Source organism: Neltuma alba, unplaced genomic scaffold (genome assembly GCF_004799145.2).
Source record: "Neltuma alba isolate B1F8T4 unplaced genomic scaffold, ASM479914v2 tig00004092_pilon, whole genome shotgun sequence".
NCBI classification, from domain to species: domain Eukaryota; kingdom Viridiplantae; phylum Streptophyta; class Magnoliopsida; order Fabales; family Fabaceae; genus Neltuma; species Neltuma alba.
The window spans coordinates 20,717-34,614 of NW_021633563.1; the positions used below are offsets into that span (position 1 = coordinate 20,717).

Consider the following 13,898-nt stretch of genomic DNA (forward strand, 5'->3'; position numbering starts at 1 on the left):
ATATACTAGTCTTTGAAATTTGTACCTTTTCCCCCTTAATTTTCAATGCTTAATAGATGGGCACATTTGCTCAAAAAAAAAAAAAGATGGGCATTACTTATTATCGTGGAGCTTCATTATGCATTGCCATGATACCGTCATACAGATTTGCTAATTATCCATCAATCGTGCGCATCCGTGGGTCCCTAATTTATGCATACTAGCGTATAACAAGCAAGCCTGGCAATCAATAGAACTTCTCGTCATGAGATTTCTTCATGAAATTGCATAGCAATTGCTGTTTCCAGTTCTAAATATAAAAATCAGTTGACTAATTTAAGAATATTAAGAAAATAAGTTAAGTTGATTATTTATAATAAATAGATGTTGTCTTTCTTAAAATATCATTGATAATTAAGTATATTAGTTAGAATTACTATTATTAGAAAAACTACCTTAAAAAAATATGAGAGACAAAATAGATTTGGGTCTTATATTTAAGACTAAAATAAAAATCAAAAGGGATCTTATATTAAGAACCAAAGGTTGTATATCTATTATGCGTTCCTATAGAGCTATACATGCATATTAAATATGTATTTTTAAAAAATTATTAGTATTTACGAAACATGCTGTCAGAAGGCGGCGCGTGAGGAAAAGTTGGATGTTTGACCATTACTTAGAGTTCAACAAAGGATCCGATCGCCGTGATGAACATCTGGCTCCCCACTCTATGAGCCAATTGGAATGCATTCAATCAAACACGGGCACAACCTCCCCACAGTACTGAGTCGGCATGGTGCCTTTGGAAAAAGAAACCACCCCCCTCCTTTGTTTCCCGGGGAAAAAAAAACAAAAAACAAAAAACTAGTTGCTCGTTTCATCTAAATCAGCAAAGGAACGAGCAAGCCATCGAATGCCTAGTTTTGTTCGTTTGTAGTTGTCCTCCTCAATTATTGAAGAGGGAGAGCTAAATAAAGCGATTTTCTTGGACCACATCTGTCAATGGGCAACACGACCGAGCAATAATATGTTCAACATGTACAATTGTTGCATGCCATGGCATTAACATCTTGATTCGCGACTTGGTCTAATCAAGTGTTTGAATCCAAATATGCATGCTTCTATTTAGTCTGAGTTTTTTTGGTCCAATATTTAGTCTGAGTTAACCTAAGAGAAAAACACAATGTAACCTAGACTACCTGCAGGGCTTGTGTTTATTGAATCATGGGTCATTTATGTTTGAACATTTTACTTAGGCATATAAATGTTTTTATATATTATCAAGTCATATTATTTTAATTACGATCACATGGGTACAATTATGGTAGAATTACCTGTCCTTTAATTTTTGGCTAAGAAATGTAAATAATAATGAGATATCAGTTAATTAAAATTTACAGTAGTGGCAAAGACTTCTGCGGAGGAGCAGTGCAAGCAAATTAATGAATCTAAGAATTGGTAATTCATTTATCTCGTAATATATTTTGCGCGTGTGCGTGTGTGTTCATCGGCCCTTTAAAATAAATAAATAAATAAAGAAAAGCGTTTTTCCACTCCCTTCAAAATTCGACGATAACCGCGACCCGTCAGGATTTGGAGGCACCTGCTTGCTTGCTTGGAGAACAAATCCATGTCTGAACCGAAACAGTCTCATCTTATCTCTTTCTCTGTACCCGCTCTAATCAAATCTCCTGAGTTGTAGAAAAGCAATGCTGAAAGCTATTCAGATCCTGGGATGTTCATCTAGCTTAGTTACTCAACGTTGGAAACCCTTTAGCAGCCAAGGTCTCCCTTCCATTGCAATCTCGTTCAAACCCTTCTCATCTTTCTACGCAGTATCTTTCCTAAAAGCACTTCCCACGATGGATTCTTCGCTCCTGCCCAAAGATTCGACTCCTATGTCTCAATCAAGATCAATCCATGCTTCCTCAGCTCGTTCTGACTCGAATCCAGATGGCACCTCGTCGTCTCCTCCATCACCATCCCTTGCAGTTCAGTCATCGGTGAGTTTTCTCTAAGGCCCATTTATAAGTCGGTAGATATGTTCGATTAAAATCAACTGTTAATACGGATTTCTCTGGTCCACTCGCTGGTCATTCTTTCCTTCCTTAGTTTCTATTTTCTTTTGTTGAGGCGGGTGCAAGAGGCTTCTTGAAGAATTAGGTTCCAGAGAAGATCATCGCAAAATGCGTTGACCTTTGAATCTTAAATAATGACATTATCTATAGACCCCTTAAATTACAATGTCGCAACAAGAATGCATGTATTATTTTTTTCTTGGCCATCTTTTTTGAAACAATTGGTCATATTTTGGGCTCGTTGCAATTTAGGGAGTTCGAAACATCAAGTTCTGTCAGTGGTGTGGTGGTCCAACAAAGCATGATATACCTGAAGGAGAAGAAAGGTTGAGAGCAATATGTACAATTTGTGGGAAGATTATCTATCAGAATCCAAAAATGGTGAGTAGGTAAAATCACTGGTGCTTCCATTTGATTTGCTTCAGTGATTCAGTCCTTGTGGAAAAATAGGATATTGGTAGCTTGTTTACTGTGAGAGTGGTGCTATTTGGACTCTAGCTTGTACAATTACCAAAAATTAAAGCTAATTTGCTTGAATGCGCCTGGTATGTGCAAAATTATCTCTCTCAAAGTGGAAGATCAGGACTGTGTGAGGTTTGGCATCACAGCTATGTGATGAGGGCTTTAACACCCCCGGCCCCTCAGGGTAGGGCGGTTTAATTACACACCTTACGTTGTTTGACTGGGTCTTCTTTATCTGTTTTGCTAATTTCTCAACGGGTGATTCATACTCTTTGGTTGTTAAAATATTATTTGCCCTTGAATTTTAATAAGGACGTTGGTTTTTATCATAATCCCTATCAGGATTCCTTCTGAAAAATATCAATAATACGTATAGACAGCATGCATATTGAAGTTCAGCCTTGAAAAATAAGGTCTAGTAGAGGCTCTTGTTCTAGTTGTATGCAAATAAAGAATGATTCATTCAAAAGGATTGCCTAAACTTAGTCAACATTCGAGTGCCATGTTGGTTTGAGGACATTGATTTTTCCAACATGTCACAGGTTCGAGACTCTGGAGAAGGAGGATTACCTAAACTTCCACCCAAGTTGATTTAGGACGACCTTATAGATGAAAGTGTTTTACAGTATGCTTTGTTTATATGCTAAGGCTTTTGCTGAGTTTCTAAAACTTAATATGTTGTCCGCAAAATATGCTGTAATAATTGTATATTGTTCGTCAGAGCATTTATTTCACTTCATGTTTTGCCTAAAAACCTTACTACTTTCTTGTGAATATGTCATTATTTGGATGGCAAAGTAGGTTGTTGGTTGCCTCATACAACATGATAACAAGGTCCTGCTTTGCAAGCGGAAGATTCAACCATCTTACGGTCTTTGGTAGGAATGAAATTAATGCTGAATTGCATATCTTCATTACTATATCTTGCAATTTTCTTAGGACATCTGATTATAAATTGAGATTGTAATTTTCTGTTAAGATGAAGATTGCTTATGAGTGTATATTGAGTGTTAATTTCTTGGTGTCAAAAAGGACGCTTCCTGCGGGGTATTTGGAAATTGGAGAGTCAGCCACGGAAGGTGCTATCAGGGAAACAAGGGAGGAAGCAAATGCAGAAGTGGAAGTACTGTCTCCTTTTGCTCAATTGGACATTCCTCTAATTGGCCAAGTAAGAACAAATAATGTTTTATTTTCTTTTTTATTGTTAATACTTATTTATTCACCATTTTCTTAACTAGCTAAAGAAGTCTGGCCATGACTAATGCATGTTTGAAGCAGACTTATATAATCTTCTTAGCAAAGCTAAAGAAGCCCCACTTTTCTCCTGGTCCAGAATCATCAGAATGCCGGCTTTTCTCACTTGATGATATACCTTTTGATTCTTTATCTTTTTCATCAATGGTGGTTACCTTAAGTATGGTATGATTCAGATATTTGGACATTCATTACATTTTGTGATTGTTATTGGGCTATTCGGATATTTTACTACTCAATTTATCTTATGGTTTTATCTTATGTATGCAGTATGCGGAGGATATTAAGTCTGGAAAGCTCAAATTCCATTATGGTGTCATTAACAAGAGGTATTTTCAACATATCTCAAATTTCTCCACGTAATTTCCATCTTTTGCATTGTCTCATTTCAAGGAAGAAAATTATCGAGTTCTTGAAAAACTAGTAACACTTGACTTAGGCTAAGGACAGGAAACGGTATCAAACTATACAGCTCAGCTAGTTGTTGTGCTGTCTAAAACTAGGCATGTTATTCTGCTCCAGTGCTCTGTGACTTTTGTTATTACCTAAATGAATATGCATAAATTAGGACTGGTAAATATTTATAATCCTTGGATGAATCGCAACCGCCGCCTTTACTTGCCTCTACAAATGAAGGCATTGATATTGTTTTTCTCATCGAGGACAAGATCATATCCGCTGAGAGATGCTTCTTTACTTCTGATCTTACTTTTATTTTATCCCGTCTCATTGAATTCTCAAACCTCTTGCTCATGATGTTTGAATTTATCCTGACGATTCTTGTTAGGCTGGGCACAAGTCCCTCTGATATTCATGCCTATACGCTGGATAATCATATGCAGTCATGACAGGTTGGTGAGTTTCTCATTGCATATCATGAACAAAAAAAGCACGTTTCATTTGAATCAGTATGCTTAACATTTTGCTTTTGGGTTTCAACGATTTAGCACCACAGTTATTGTATTTATCATTAGTTCAGTCCCATCTAAAGACCGGGCAAATTATCCTGGGCTTTTATTATAATTAACTGATACTTATCCTTCATAATGCAGATACAAGCTCCTCCTTAGTGATGAAAATCTTGTTGGTTGCAGTACTATGAATATCTGAAGATTTAAATCCGGAAGTTGTAAGTTGTAACCTGAAGAATCTTCTGCGAGAATGCAGTCTGCCTCCCTGTGTTGAGCCGGATCTCTACGACATCTACATTCACCCATTATTTTAAATCAGCCGGCCATCGCGTGATAAATATAAAATTCGGGGCTGAAATTTCTCCGTTGTCATAAGACTGATAGGCAGTTGTCGCCAATCACATCGGCGGAGCTCGCTGTGGTTCAAGGTCGCCCTCAAATTTTTGCGGCGTGCCATATTTTGATTGATGTTCGTGGGTAGGTGGGTAAGCTGCTTTCATTGATCAAAGATTGGGACCTGTTACTGTGGAAACATTTATCAGAATTGTGAACGTAATTATCCATCAAGATTCAAGAGAGAAGAAATTGATCTTGAAAAAATCTCTCTCGAGAATAAAATCTCGAAGAAGCTGAGAACCAGAGCAACGTACAATGGATGTGAAATCATGACCGTTTTCGTGCGACAATATGAATCCAAATTCATCGTTTGATTTGTCTATTTCAGAAACAGCCCTGATGATACGACAATAAAATACCGGGGAGAAAAAACGCACTAACTAATTAGAAATCTGCTTGGACGAGAATGAGGAGTATTTTTGGACTTATTTGAATGATTTAGATTTGAAAATTTAAAGGTTTATCTTAAATAAATAAAAGTATCTCTATTAAAAATAATAATTCGAAAAACTTTAAAAAAATTACATAAAAGTTTTCATCTGGGCTTTCCCCTCTTAACCTTCTCGTAGTTTAAGCCCTAGTTACCACCCTGAAAAAAGTCCTAGTTTGCTAATAGTGTTTTTAGCTCTTATCACATGCCATGCCTCCTGAACTGAAAGCCAAGACCATATGTTAGGATATTGCTGGCAATATAACGCGTGAAACTCAATGGTTCATTTGTACACGTGTTGCATGTTTCAAGATGTTTTCACTGTTTACAGAATTCTATAATTTACGATTCAAAAGCTGATCAACCTAATCTTGCAGAAGAAGAAATAGCAGTCGGTACAAGAATCGTCCAGACCACTTGGGATCATTTTAATCATCAGCTCTACAAAACAAATCATGAATTCGAATCATCTGCCTGTGACCTCCAAGTCTCCTAAGAAGGGAGCGAGTTGGCTTCCTGTAGCAGAGCTATCCGTGTCATGGGTGAAGGAAGGAGGCAAGGCAGGCCACACAAAAGCAGGTCTTTGCTTGGGTACTTCTGGTGGAGCTGCTTCCCCCGTAAGAACCTGCATAACAGTCCTCATGGAAGGCCTGTGGTGTGGGTTTGGATGACAACACGCCAAACCCAGAACAAGCACATCTTCCACCTTTTCCTCTTCTGTTCCTTTCTTATTCTACCATCCACTGCGGCTAGTAATTTTCCCTTCTCGTAAAGCTCCCAAACCCAGTGCACTATGTTATTCTTGTACTCGTCCACCTGAGAATACAGATTCCCTTGTCTCATTCCGCACACGACTTGTAATACAACAACGCCATATGCATACACATCCGTCTCCACTGTGGCCCTCCCTGTAAGGAATGTTTCTGGAGCCATGTAGCCGGGTGTTCCTGCAATTGCTTTTGTCGAGTGGTGAGTTTCGTCTCTCTTCTGAATGGTACGAGCCAGTCCGAAGTCTCCCAGCTTGGCAGTGAAGTCCGAGTCCAACAGTATATTGCTGGCTTTTATGTCTCTGTGAAGCACCCTTTTCTCACATCCGTTATGCAAATAGTCTAGTGCCTGAGCCACCCCGTATATGGCATTGTGTCTTGTCTCCCAGCTTAATATTGATCCATCTTTGCCCCCAAGCTTCTCATCATCGTATAGGTAGTTGTCTAGGCTCCCGTTAGGCATGAACTCGTAGACAAGGAGGAGTTCTCGGCTCTCATAGCACCACCCGATCAATTTCACCAGATTTCTGTGATGAAGACTTCCTATTATCGTCACTTCTGCGACGAACTCTTGCTTGCCTTGACGTGAATCCTTGGAGACTCTTTCACAGCAACCTCGTTGCCTCCCAAGAACCCCTTGTAGACCGTTCCAAAACCACCTTCCCCAAGCTTGTTTTGAGGACCGAATCCGCCCGTTGCTTTCCTGATTTCTCCTAGTCGGAACTTCTTTGGGGCCATAGAACTGTGCTGAATCTGATCCTCTATTCTCGGGTACGCTTCGTCTGACATCTCCATACGGCGTTTCTTTTGCCAGAGCAAGAAGAAGATCACCCCGCCTAAGATGACCAATAGTACTGCAGGAACTGTGATCCAAACCCACAACAGCTGTGGATCATCATCTGCAATTCTTGTACCGTAGAATTCCCAAGCTCTCACACAGTTCAGCTCTGTATAGTTACTTGTTGAAGCTGAGAAACCCAAGAAAATCTCTTCTGGTAGATATGAAGATAGATTGAGAGGTGGAGAAGTTAGCAGAGTCTTCATGTTCGCAGTTCCATTCATGGAACCCAAGACAGATATTACATCTTCAGCATATTGAACTCTGATCGTGACATTTATACCCGATGAAATAGTAATCCCCAAGTCTGGTAGTGAAACGCGCGTCATGGAGTTGATACTATTGACGTTCACACCAAGATGGTTATCGGGCCCATCTTCCTCGGAGTTTTGTCTCGTGTCGAACTCTACTGCCAAAATCCCAGGTTGAGAAGTGCCATTGGTTGTAGCATTTACGATTCCAAGCCATTCTCCGGCACTGTTTTCTGGAAGAGTGATGTCTCCAGTTAATATAAAGGCCAAGCCTTCACCTCCCGGAGAAGTTTGGTTGTTGATATTTAGCACGAAGGTGGTGTTAAACTCAGCAGTTTGGTTTTTGCTCTTGCTCCATAGTCTGTATGGCCTTCTGTAAAAAGCTCGGCCAGAATAATCTTTTATCTCCCCACGAATATCAGGGGTTACTTGGATGGCGTCCAGGTATATTTTTGAGTTCTTGCTCAAAATTAAATTTGGCTCATCCGAGGGTTGGAAGGTTGGAAAATTGAAAGAAAAGCAGCTAACTTGAACAAGGGCAACGATAATGAAGATTACTGCTAATAATTGAGACTCAGCTACCCAGGAATATCGAGGGAACATTGTTTCTAGTCATGAAAGGGCCAAGAATGGCCTCAACCAGAGCTTGTTGAAGCACAACGTCTCAAACGCACGAAAGCTTACAAGGGAGATTGAAAGGCAAAGAACAAAAGGCTTATTCATCCTCCTCCTCCTCTGTGTGAAGTGCTGAATATATTATATGGGTAGGTAAGGTCAAGTAACCAAAATTGACTAGTCTTAAATAACATATTGGAAGCTTCCTCCTCAGTCCTCATGCCATCATTTCATGCTGTTCAACGGTGCATATATGTGATTTTCGACGCTATTTCTACGAGAACCTATGTAGGGCCCATTAGAAGTATTGGGTTATAATATCTTTAGCTCGTACGGCCGACGCTGAATCCAGATAGCTAACAGGGGCTAGTATTGGTGTGAACGCAACTTTCTTGGTAGGGACTACCAAAGATAACATCAAAATAAGTTACTATTCTTAGACTCCATCGGTATGATGAATGATTCTTTAATCTTCACAACAATCACGCAAAATGATAAATTATTGAGGCGGCACAAACCGTGTTGGAAATTTTGTAGTATTAGTATGTGAACTTCTCAACGGAACTTGCTCGTATACAGAGTAGTCATGATGTCTACTTGGGTTGGGGACAGCATACATAACACTGTAGAAAGTTGCTATATCGTCCAATCAATTTGCTAAACTTTTGTATGTTAATATCCTTAGTTGTTATGGGGCATATCAAAAGGGAATTGGATCATGTGTTCACCATGAAGAAAGAGCTTGTAATTTCACAAATCTTAAATAACGTAGGCATTGCTCTGCGTCAAAATAGAAAACCAACGCGTGAAACAAGAAATATTACATGGACGTCAAGTTGGGTGGAATAATCCTGCTGAAGCAAGAATGAGGAAGGCGCGTGATGAACTCAACGAATTAAAAGGAAGAAAAATCAGACATTTATGTATATAATAATTAAAAAGAAGAAGAAAGAGGAAACTTTGCAGAATGGAGAGTTGTTGAATATGGACAAATATAAAATATAGCCGCCTATTTGTTTTCGCTTTGTTTTTATTTAGGGGGAAAAATCAAGTAGGGCCTGCCTTTTTCGTGGGTAGGAAGTTCTTTTTAATACAAAAAAATTTAAATGAGTTGAGTTTCACGAGTTCAGCAAAACCAAGACATATCTTTAGACTCAGAGGATATTTATAAAGGTACTTACAAATCGCTCACTAATAAAGTCTTCATATTAGCAGCGAGATTCAAAATTACGAATTTATGAGTTATGAGCTGACCCTGGTCAACTGAAATTTTGCAAAAAGCTAGCAGACGTTATCTAAAGGATCCTAGGCGAGGCACGTGATAATTAAGGAAGACTGGAAGAATGAGCAAAAGTAGAACCAATGGATGGACCGAAAGAAAATTGACAGGCACAACTATGAAGAGTCGTTGTTTTAAAAGGATAATAATAATGGAGCTATGGCTAATGACTCAGATGTGTCACGATCTTGACAGTAATAGAACCATTACTTCCTCTCTGCAGTGCCTTGGCTTGACCGGTGCTGTTTTGTGAAGAAGACCACCACAATTATCCCCACGAACAAGCAAGGGAGATCATTTGACGACGATCGCGATGAGAATGAATGATCAACTACCTCTTGTTATTGTCCTTGGATCAAGGCCATAATTGCAGCAACAAAGTTGTTGTCGATCGACTCGTCTGTATTGGTTATCGCATGATTTGTGAAGAACATAGCTGCAGCAACGAGCCTTAAACTGCAATACAATTCCGATGGCTGTATATGGCTCAAATGCTCACTCTTCTCCATTTTGTGATGATTTTGCTGAACTATATATAGCTCACACACACACCCTTACCTTTTTTTGTGATAATTTTTTCAAGCAATTATCTCATTATTTCAACGTTTCCATACGTTACGTATTATAGGTGAACATCAATATGGCCTAAATGCAGAGTCATTAATATCGTCTCACCGTATTCACCATATAAGATGGGTGGGAGAAAGCAAACTTTTCACACATGGTATATTTTGCTCCAAGTCTTCAACGTTGTCTCAATAGAAAGAGCAAGATTTGTTAAAATTAAAAAATGAAAAGGTTATTTGGAGCCTCAGCACCCATATAAATAATAAAATTGAAAGGAATAGAATTGTGACTCCTCCTTTTTTTTGGTGGGAAAGGTTCAAATGAGTTGAGTTTTGGAGGACTCGTTAAAACCAAAACATACTTCGAGATTTAAAAATTCTTATAAAAATATTTATAGATTGCTTACTAATAAAATTTTTATATCGACAGTAAGATTTGAACTCATAACCATATAGGATATAAGCTGACATCTTACTTGGAGCAACTCTTCTTGTTGACTTGCTAGGAAAATGAAGTCCGCAGCACGAGTCTGTGGGTTAAAGTGGGATAGAAAATGACAGTCACAAGGGGATGGATTGGGCCATTCATTGGGCGGAAAATGCAATTCTTGTTAATGCAGTTCATGTAATGTGAAAATGCCTTCTCTCTTTTAACCAAAAAAAAAAAGCCTTCTCTCGCTTTGATGATGAGAATTCAAAAGGAAGAACAACTGCACCATATTTTAATTTTTATAACGCTATAAACTAATTGGGGTGAATCTTTTTTTTAAAAAAAAAAACAAACAAAACTTCGTTTGACTAGTTTTAAAATTAACATTACAGAAGAAATACTTCAAATTTTACGTAATTCAGTCGTTCACATCAGTAACTGCATGGGATATGAGAACCAATAGAGAGTAAAATATACCTGGCATATTATTACTAAATTAAGCTGCTATAAATAAAATAAATCACCTCTCTTCACCCGCAAGCCTTCCTACAGACCATTAAAATTGCCGAACATCTAAGTACTGTATGATAGATTTTCTGACCCAAAAAAAAAAAAGTACCGTATGATAGATAATCAATTCTGAAAACTCGCCGAAGAAAGAGAGAGAAGACGAGATATCTACCGTCCGATTGGGAGTCCTGGGGGTAGCCATATGTGTGTGCGCGCGTTCGAAGGGTTCGGAGAACCCAAGATCAGGCTTCGTGAACTGCCTAAGTAATGCCAATCTTAGCGAAGAACTAGAAATAAAATATTGCCAATTTTAGCTTAGTGGAGCCCATACATCCTGATTTCTCCAAGAAACCTACGTTTTAGCACTAAACTCTAATATTCTCCGTCGCTCTTTCCTCGTAGTCCACGAGCCGTCGCCACACAGAAATAATGAATTATGCTTTAATTAATCGGGTGACTTTGATCTGATCTCCTCGTCCCTACCGTAGGATGTTTGTCTTCATAATCAAGGCATTTCAACTTCCTCTATGCAATACTATTGGCTTGGCCCGATGTATATGAAAATGAAAAAGAAAAAAGAAAACAGAGAGAGAGAGAGAGAGAGAGAGCACTTATGAAATGTAAGGATTAACCAAGTATTAGTTCTTAGTTTCTAAGCGGACTAAGATGGCCAGGAAAAAAATATGTACATGCATATTTTAAAGTAAGGCAAAGCAATAATTCATCATGTTGTTAAGACTTACAAATGTCTTTTGCATGTGGTGTAGCAAATATTAAAGTACTTACAGCTAACAGTATCTAGCGAAAACCAATAACATTGGTGTAATCAATCAGAATATGCATTCTGGCCGGCCGAGACCGAGAATATGCGGGGATCTTTCTAAAGACAGCTCCTACTTTTGCCTACTGCACACTCAATCCTCACTGCCAAATTATTATATGTTGGTTTGACGAATGAACCAAACATCCGAGAATCCCAAGGACTGGCCTGCCACCCTCATATATAGCTTTAACAGACGTATGGAGACCCTCAACACCTTTCAATTAATATTTCCACTGCAAAATCAGAAAAAGACAAGCCAGCATGCGCTCTGTATAAAAATGCAAGTTAATTTAATTACTTCCACTAAAAAGAGAAGATGGAATCGCCACGGAAGGACCCCAGTGTCTTCCACTTTAGCCATCCACATCCACTGGAATTAACAACTTCAACCCCAACCTTAAACGCTGCCTGCTCTGGGTGCAAGCTCAACGTTGCGCCTGGTAAGAGCTATTACGGCTGTAAATCCTGTGCCTTTTGTCTTCACTATTTCTGCTACAAATTGCCCATCATAACTCAGCACCCTGCTCATTCTTCTCACGATCTGGTCCTCCTCCTTGTACCGTCATCCTCTGCCGCTAGCAATGGCACCGTCAAGTGCCTGGCCTGTGGCCACCATATCACTGCCTTCTGCTACCACTGTGCTGAATGTAGCATCTACTTCCATGCATTCTGTCTGGCGCTCCCTCTTTCCCTCTCAACCGCCTATCATCCTCACAAACTCAAGCTCGAATTTTCACCTCCTTACGACTTCTTTTGTGATGTGTGCAAGAAGACCAGCTATAATGGGTGGCTATACCGATGCAACTTGTGTGAATTCGACATGCATCTAGCTTGTGCTGTTCAGAATTTAGAGCCCCACTCTCTTCACCACCCTTCTTTCTCCCAGTCCAACACTTTGTTGAGAAAAATTGGGAGTCCTCAATTGACCCATATGAAGTCCAATGGAGGTGTGGATGATAATAGTATAGGCTCGGAGATCTTGCATTTGTTGGCACGGCAAATGGGAGGCGAAATTAGAGGGAACACTCGTGGCAAGGTTCTTGGATGGGATAAGAGGATATCCAGTCCAAGACAAAGTAGGATGGCAAGTGTAGAGTTGCAGCTAACAGAACAAAGTTCTGCTAGAGAGTCGGGAAATTTAGAGGCAAGAACAACACTTCAAGATAAGTTGACCCCGCGTTCTGATGTTAGCACACCTCCAAGTTACCAATTTAGCGATGCTTGTTTTTCAATAGACTTGGCAAAGTCGTATGCGGCAACCAGAAGTCTGGCTGAAGCAAGAGGAAATAGTAGAACGACAAGCAATTCTGGAGAAGTCAAAGAACCACTTGTTTTTGCAAATTGGCCAAGCTTTAATTCATACAATGCGGCGCAACAAAGTAGATTGAACACGTCGTTCTTAAATGGAAGGCGGACTAGTTCTTTTGCGGAAACAAGCCAGAAAGCCGTAGAACACAAGCTCTCCGACCCAGACTCAGTAAGTTGACGGGACGCATGCATCTTTATGAATTTCCGTACGATATTTTCATTCAGATAATCAGATCTATTTCCTCACCAGACAACAAATAACCCAAATTATTCCCCACACCTCTGTAGATTTTACTGCTGCTATCACCGCTGTCTTTTCATTTATAAGAACATTCAACAGGGGAAAATACTTATTAATATTGAAGGAAAACGAAATGAGCAGTGAGACCAAATGACTCAGAACTCATGTCATGTTGCATTTATTTGCGAATCTTGCAGGAAATATACAACAAAGATCGTTCATGCTGGAAGAAGTACGTATCCTGCTGCCTCTAATGTGACACGGGCATGGGAAAGGAGTTCAATTTTTCAAGTATATATCGTGCATGAGCATTGTGTGCTTAAGGAGAAAATGTGGTGACGATCGAGTTTCTCAGGAATGGGTAGCTACTTCCTCGATGTGAAAAAATCATGATGTACTACTAATTTAGCTAAACGATTTATCTTATAGTTGGAGGTCGGAAACTAGGGTGCGCATTAATCGGAGAGATCCTTCTCCTAGTTTCTCGTTTTCTCAACGGTAGCTGAACGGGTTTAGAGTTGTTGCTGGCCCTGCTAGATCTGCATGGCCATCGTTCTAGCTGGCGGTATGCAAATTTTGACCTCGTGAATACTTTTCACAGTTGTGATCTCGCTGACAGTAAAGATACAAGACGTGATTGAATTATGTAATGATGAGTGTGGCTTACGAGAAATTTGAAGATTGAAAGATTTCTACTTTGCGTGAGAAAATATACACGCACACACAGCGTCCAATGAAATTTGGAGTTGGTGGCTTT

At 39.4% G+C, this 13,898-nt stretch overlaps 2 protein-coding genes and 1 pseudogene across 6 annotated transcripts; 2 read left to right on the plus strand and 1 right to left on the minus strand.

Annotated features, from left to right (window-relative positions):
* Positions 1-1,586: 1,586 nt before the first annotated feature.
* Positions 1,587-5,403, plus strand: LOC114743684 (nudix hydrolase 23, chloroplastic). 5 transcript variants are annotated; one of them, XM_028931902.1, is made up of 8 exons: positions 1,587-1,985; positions 2,313-2,441; positions 3,324-3,400; positions 3,555-3,690; positions 3,798-3,941; positions 4,047-4,105; positions 4,564-4,631; positions 4,829-5,403. In XM_028931902.1, the coding sequence occupies exons 1-7, from the start codon at positions 1,692-1,694 to the stop codon at positions 4,622-4,624; spliced, it is 900 nt and encodes a 299-aa protein (XP_028787735.1). In that variant the 5' UTR covers positions 1,587-1,691; the 3' UTR covers positions 4,625-4,631; positions 4,829-5,403. The 5 variants fall into 5 exon arrangements, with proteins under 5 accessions (XP_028787735.1, XP_028787734.1, XP_028787736.1 ...); XM_028931901.1 differs by having other exon boundaries at positions 4,564-4,627; XM_028931903.1 differs by having other exon boundaries at positions 3,801-3,941; positions 4,564-4,627.
* Positions 5,404-5,630: 227 nt separating this feature from the next.
* LOC114743683 (probable L-type lectin-domain containing receptor kinase S.5) lies at positions 5,631-8,074 on the minus strand (annotated as a pseudogene).
* Positions 8,075-11,908: 3,834 nt separating this feature from the next.
* On the plus strand, positions 11,909-13,078 carry LOC114743690 (uncharacterized). The gene has a single exon (XM_028931912.1). The coding sequence runs from the start codon at positions 11,909-11,911 to the stop codon at positions 13,076-13,078; it is 1,170 nt and encodes a 389-aa protein (XP_028787745.1).
* Positions 13,079-13,898: the final 820 nt, after the last annotated feature.

Excerpts from the sequence above, each read along its gene's own strand:
- LOC114743684 (XM_028931902.1), top strand. The coding sequence starts at position 1,692 with ATGCTGAAAGCTATTCAGATCCTGGGATGTTCATCTAGCTTAGTTACT. Across the intron at positions 3,942-4,046 it reads TGGTGGTTACCTTAAGTATG|TATGCGGAGGATATTAAGTC; the intron begins GTATGATTCAGA and ends TTATGTATGCAG. Across the intron at positions 4,106-4,563 it reads TATGGTGTCATTAACAAGAG|GCTGGGCACAAGTCCCTCTG; the intron begins GTATTTTCAACA and ends GATTCTTGTTAG.
- LOC114743690 (XM_028931912.1), top strand. The coding sequence starts at position 11,909 with ATGGAATCGCCACGGAAGGACCCCAGTGTCTTCCACTTTAGCCATCCA.